Source organism: Hevea brasiliensis, chromosome 5, assembly GCF_030052815.1.
Source record: "Hevea brasiliensis isolate MT/VB/25A 57/8 chromosome 5, ASM3005281v1, whole genome shotgun sequence".
In the NCBI taxonomy this organism is placed as follows: domain Eukaryota; kingdom Viridiplantae; phylum Streptophyta; class Magnoliopsida; order Malpighiales; family Euphorbiaceae; genus Hevea; species Hevea brasiliensis.
Genome location: NC_079497.1, coordinates 113,544,968 through 113,552,093, shown reverse-complemented (window position 1 = coordinate 113,552,093; position 7,126 = coordinate 113,544,968). Strand labels below are relative to the sequence as shown.

Below are 7,126 nucleotides of genomic sequence, written 5' to 3'. Positions count from 1 at the left end.
ATCGAATCCTTGTTCTCTGAATAAGATGAACCTAATGATGAGACTATCTTTGCCCTGGATACTCGAGATAACACTTGGGAATATCTCTTTGATACTGAAGAGTCTGATTCAGAATTGGATACCGCTTACTTTTCTATTCTACATTTGGCCCAGCCTTAGGCTTATTAAGTTGCTCCCATCCCTTTGATATTTGTCCAAATCCTCCCCTCCAAATATACAAGGCCCATTTCTGTCATAGCCTTCCTTTATACAGGAGCATATAAAAGTATGATGAACTCAGCCATTCTACCCCCTGAAAAATGGACTCCTCATTCTGAATACTTTAAGATAGCTGATGGAAAAGTATTTAGAACTAGCCTCATTTCCAAAAAGCCCATTGTTATTCAATTTTTTCCTAACTATACCATTTGGACTAAAGTTATTGTGTCAGATCTTCTGAAAAAGGATATTATTATTGAGTTCAACATTTACCAACAAGCCCAACACCTGAGAATTCTGACCATGAGATTAAAATTCAAAAGACACTTCAAACCTTTCACCATAATACCCAAACTATTTTCTCTCTCAAAAGCCCCTCCAGAATTCTAACCTTAGAAAGACTCTCTTCTTCCTCTTTGTGTTGATTCACACGCAGAATTCCACCATCCTCATCCTTTATGGAAAAGGCCAGAGTTCTTCATTCACCTTCCATTTAAGTTAAATGAAGATATCAACCCTACCAAGGCTAGCCACCTAGGTATGAACCCATCCGACCTAGCCCTTGCTTAGACAGAATGCAAACAGTTGTTGCAACAAGGCCTAATCGAGCCTACAACTTCTCCATGGGCATGTCAAGCCTTTTATGTTGAAAAAAGATATGAAATTCTTAGAAATAAGAAAAGACTTATTATAGACTACAAGCCTTCGAACCATTTCTTGTAAGATGACAAGTTCCCATTGCCCAAAACAGAAGTTTTATTTACCTAATTAGATGAAGCCCATATCCTTTCAAAGTTTGATTTAAAAGCTGGCTTCTGGCAACTGGGTATCCATCTAGAGGATAGGCCTAAAACTGCTTTTTGCATACCTCCAGCCTAATACCAGTGGACAATCATGCCCTTTGGCCTTAAAATAGCCCCCTTACTATTCCAAAAGGCCATGACGTGCATTTTTTAGCCCATTCTCCACAGTACCTTGATTTACATTGATGACATCCTCCTCTTTTCCAAAGATCACCAAACCCACGAACAACTGTTAGACCAGTAAGAAGAATCCTAACAAGATAACTAAGCTCATTCAACACATCCAACAAGTTAGTCATCTCTCTCTCGATGATCATGACATCGAATCCTTGTTCTTTGAACAAAATGAACCTAATGATGAGACAATCTTTGCCCTGGATACTCCAGATGACACTTGGGAATATCTCTCTGATACTGAAGAGTCTGATTCAGAATTGGATACCACTTACTCTTCTATTCTACATTTGGCCCAGCCTTAGGCTCATCAAGTTTCTCTTATCTCTTTGATATCTTTCCAAATCCTCCCCTCCAAATATGCAAGGCCTATTTCTGTCATAGCCTTCCTTGATACAAGAGTATATAAAAGTATGATAAACCCATCCATTCTACCCCCTAAAGAATGGACTCCTCATTTTGAATACTTTAAGGCAGCTGATGGAAAAGTATTTAGAATGAGCCTCATTTCCAAAAAGCCCATTGGTATTTAGTTTTTTCCTAACTATACCATTTGGACTAAAGTTATTAGGTCAGATCTTTCAAAAAAGGATATTCTTATTGGGTTCGACATTTACCAACAAGCCCAACACTTGAGAATCCTGCCCACGAGATTAAAATTCAAAAGACACTTCAAACCTTTCACCACAATACCCAAACTATTTTCCCTCTCAGAAGCCCCTCCAGAATTCCAACCTTAGAAAGACTCTCTTTTTCCTCTTTGTGTTAATTCGCACTTAGAATTCCACCATCCTCATCCTTTATGGAAAAGGCCAGAGCTCTTCATTCGCCTTCCATTTAAGTTAAATGAAGATATCAACTCTACCAAGGCTAGCCACCCTGGTATGAACCCATCCGACCTAGCCCTTGCCTACACAGAATGTAAACAGTTGTTGCAATAAGGCCTAATCGAGCCTACAACTTCTTCATGGGTATGTCAAGCCTTTTATGTTAAAAAAGGGTTTGAAATTCTTAGAAATAAGAAAAGACTTGTCATAGACTATAAGCCTTTTGAACCATTTCTTGCAAGTTCCCATTGCCCAAAACAAAAGTTTTATTTACCCAACTACATGAAGCCCATATCCTTTTAAAGTTTGATTTAAAAGCTAGCTTCTGGCAACTGGGTATCCATCCAGAGGATAGGCCCAAAACTGCTTTTTGCATACCTACAGCCCAATACCAGTGGACAGTCATGCCCTTTGGCCTTAAAACAGCTCCCTCACTATTCTAAAAGGCCATAACCTGTATTTTTGGGCCCATTCTTCACAATACCTTGATTTACATTGATGACATTCTCCTCTTTTCCAAAGATCACCAAACCCACAAACAACTGTTAGACCAGTTCCAATCCATAGCCCAGGCCCATGACATTATGCTATCTGAACAGAAAAACTTTTTAGCCCGTACTGAGATCGACTTTCTCCGCATGAGATTCTCTCAAGGAAAATATTAGCCTGGCCCACACATTGCGGTCAAATTATTAAAGTTTCCTGATAGAGATTTATCAAGAAAGCAAATACAATAATTTCTTAGGATAATAAGCTATATAAAGAGATTCCTTCCTCATGTCTTAGTCCACATCACACAGCTGTCAAAACTGTTAAAAAAAGATGCTCCACCATAGACACATGAATAGACTAAAGCTATCAAAGCATTAAAAGCAGTGGCGCAAAACCTGCCAACACTCAAGATTCCAAGTATAGGCAAAAGAATTCTTCAGACAGACGCCAGTGATACACATTGGGGTGCTTTACTCATCGAAGAACTCCATGGCACTAAAGACATTTGTGAATATGCTAGTGGAGAATTCAAATCCTCTGAAAAACACTACCACTCAATCTACAAAGAGATCATTGCAGTAAAAAATGGAATTAACAAATTTGAACTTCATCTCATTGGACATCATTTGATTGTCTTTATGGATAGTTCATCCTTCTCGAGAATACTGGAGTTCAAAAACAAAACTCTTCTAGAGCCACTACTTTTAAGGCGCAAAGATTGGTTCTCAAAGTATAAATTCACCATCCAACATGTTAAGGGAAAACATAATCTAATTCCTGATCTCTTGTCAAGGCCAAGCCCTGTACTCCTTCTCAACTCAACATTCTTCTTTCCCCTCATCTTCATGGCATCTTTGTCCTAGACTCCTGCTTTCCTCATCGCACCTAAAAATAGCTTTCCTCCTGGTTGCTCCTCCTCCATGAGTCTCACACAAATCAGAGACTATGCCTGCAATTACCTATTTCATTATCAAAGTGCAATGAACACATTAAGAATGGTCTGTCTTGTAATTTCTCATTTTCATCCAGACTACCCATTCCTCACCTGTTTTATCATACCTCCTGACACAGACTTAATCCTTAAAGAGCTTGGGTTCTTATGGTGTATGATTGTCCTCTACTCTAATACCTACTCTAGCACTTTATCAGTATGTCCAAAATACTGGTACTAGATCTTTACTTTTAAGGTTTTTAGAATGGTTCAAACCAATCTCTTTTTGGACATATAATTTGAAAAGGCTAATAGATGTTCATGGCATAGAAGAAAGACCTATTTCCCGCCAGCACTTAGTGACATCCCTTTTTATCATGCACTGGCCCTTTTTTAGGCCCCTGATGGACTCTTATGGTCTCAAAACTCTGAATATGAGTGCCATACGTATGAAGGGACTATCAATAATAAATTTGTTATGAGACCCCTCAAACGATAGCTTGGACTCCACTTATGTGAAATTAATAATTTTCACCCAACATTGGATACTATTGTCACATACACCTCTCTTGGTCCACTCCATTCAACTCCCGATGGACCCATTGACTGGATAGACCTAGCCTGGCAAGATTTCCAAGAACCAATGGACACCAAAGAAAGACAAGCACTAGCCAGTGCTGACCCACTGTCACCAGAGACATGTGAACCATGGTATCACTCTCTTTATGGAGATATTGATTGGGACAGCTCAAACTACAGGAACAATAATTTGTCCCGATCACCTTAAAAGAAGAGCTCATCACTGCTATCTCTTACTTAGTAGCTTTAATCATATCAATGTGCTTTACTTTATGCTTTTCTAATTATTATGTTTGTCCAATAGTGTAAGCCTCTCCTCTATATAAGAGCAAGCTCTCTCAGTTTGAATTCAAGAGTTTCCAAGAGTTTTTGAGAGAAATAAACATCAGTGTGTTTCTTATCATGAGCTTCTAAGTTCTCTCTTTTTCTTCTTCTGAAAATCCAAAAACGTATGATATTTTTTAGTAAGCAATTGTACGTATGCTCTACACTTACCCGAAAGGGATCCTGTGCATCAGAAATACATCTTTTATGATCCTATAAGCTACAGTCCTCTTATTGTATGTTGAATGTGAGTATAAAAGGGCTCCCAGGCTGAGAGTACCCAGGAGAGGGAAGCGCCATTGAGCATGAGTATAAGTTTATAGTATATAGTAAGAGGCTCCTGAACCCTTATTGGGCTGGGGTAAAATGGCTGGGTTAATTATACTTTTTTATGCTCCTATATCAAGGAAGGCTATGACAGAAATGGACCTTGCATATTTAGAGGGGAGGAATTGGATAGATATCAAAGGGATAGGAGCAACTTGATGAGCCTAAGCTGGGCCAAATGTAGAATAGAAGAGTAAGTGGTACCCAATTCTGAATTAGACTCTTCAGTATCAGAGAGATATTCCCAAGTGTCATCTGGAGTATCTAGGGCAAAGATTGTCTCATCATTAGGTTCATCTTGTTCAGAGAATAAGGATTCGATGTCATGATCATCGAGAGAGAGATGACATCAGGTTATTGTGACCCTGACTGTGACTGTGATGATAATTTTTGGGAAAACGAGTATGACCACCCTCTTTCCAACAAAAACTAGAAAAACTTAAACAAAACCAAAAGATCATCCTGCAAATCCCACCATTCTCCTTCACATGATGATCATCCAGACTCGGGACCTTGGATAGGTATCCATTCTAAAACTCAAACAAGAAAACCTTTGCCCATCTATGATCTTGCCTTAGAAATTCTAAGGAAAGAAGGTTATCCACCTCCTTCACCTTCCCCACCATCCATAACACCTCTCAAAAAAATACTAACTTTAACCTTGGTACAACCCTGCATGATGTTTACACCTCAATCCTATGAGTCCGAATTTCCCGCTCTAGCTCTTGAGCTAGATAAAGAAACTGGTATTGCTTCTAGGCCATTTGTAAAATCTACAAAGTTCACCCTATAAGGCCATCCTACTCCTTTAACACTTGTTGAAGAAGTCCTGAACTGGCAGACTAAGAATGTTTTCGCTCAAAACCAAATTCTGCAACGAATCAATTCAAAGATTGACAGAGTTCTCACTCACATTCAAAGTGTAGACAAAAAGGTTGACTCCTTTTCTCTATTCGTGCAAAACATGTAGAAAGATCTCTAATAAAAGATCTCTTAACTAGACAGAGATTTGAGAACAATGATCCAACAGAGAAGATTTGGCCAAGAATTTATAAGGAAGCAGAAATAAGATGCCTCAAGAAATAGATTGCTCAAATCGAGGCTGACATGTACAAGAGTCCAGAGCCTTCCCCGGCTCCATACAACCCATTCTCCTTTGCAAAAAATCAAAATCCTTTCATGGCTACTCCAACCCCTACTTATTTCCCGTTCATGACCCCTGAACCTACTCCAGTCTACAACCCTTCACCACTCTTTTATCGACCACCATATTTATTTCTTGAGCCAACTCACTCATCCTCTGATGAATCCCTTCCCAGAGACCCCTCAAAAGGTAAAGCTCCTATGAAACCAGAACCTCCACCTCAACAAATGGTAAGCTGTTCTGTTATTCAATCAGTCGCTCCACAAGCTCCTTCTTTTGATGAATCAGAATTCGAAGAATCTTTGTCTACTATTGATTCAGAAAGTGAGTCCCAAGTTACAGATATCACTGCTTTATTAATGGCTGATCCTCTAAGACTAGAAAGTTCCCATATTGGACAAACGGAAACAATAGAGCTACCACCTCCACAACCTACACCTTTTGATCCTCATGTTCTGCATCCTGAAGAAGATGAACCAGATGAACTATCTTTTGCACCTCCTAATACACAATAGGCCTCTTGACCCGCCTTAAGACCTTGGTTCTCTATTGATGATATTCCCCCTTCTCAATGTAGATCCAGATTTGTAGAATTTTGAGCATAGATAGAAACTCAATTGTTAAGGATTGATGCTGACTCTCATGTTGTTTAAAGAGAATTTGTCTCCGGATATACATTAGTGAGTGAATAGAAACGGCTATAATTATTGTTGCTAATTTTTTTTACAGCAATTAAAATTTTATTATAATATATCTATGAGCATAATTTTATAATAGTAATATACATCAATTAATATTAAAATTTATAAAATAAACATGGTCGGTCCGTATGATAAAATATATTGGCAAGTATTAAATTATATTTATTTAAGATTCATATTACAAGTTGCTTGTAGTTATGGAACAATTTCTTTTTTTCCGGTAATTTTTCAAATTTTTTTTCTCTCTATTGATATATTATAATTAATTTAAATTTAAATTCAAGACTCTATAGTTCTGAAAATGACTTCAATTTTTTTATTTGAAAAAATTATTTGGAAAAAATAATAATATTTTCTAATAAAAAAATTATTTTTATTATTTAAAATTAAAGGTATATATGCATTCTATTTCATCTTCTAACTTGAAATTAACTCTCCATATATATTGAAGTTAAATTTCAAAATTGTTTTTTGATTAAAAGTCATAAGATATGTAATCAAAATATATATATATATATATATATATATATATATATATATATATATAAGTTCACATATTGAATTTTCTTGAGTACAAGTTGAATATTACCCTTATCCTTATGCATGAATTTATGATCTCACTTGAA

At 37.2% G+C, this 7,126-nt stretch overlaps 1 protein-coding gene across 1 annotated transcript; it reads left to right on the top strand.

Moving 5' to 3' along the window:
• Positions 1–5,762: 5,762 nt before the first annotated feature.
• LOC110663167 (extensin-like) lies at positions 5,763–6,314 on the top strand. The gene has a single exon (XM_058147802.1). It carries the CDS (start codon positions 5,763–5,765, stop codon positions 6,312–6,314), a length of 552 nt encoding a protein of 183 aa, XP_058003785.1.
• Positions 6,315–7,126: the final 812 nt, after the last annotated feature.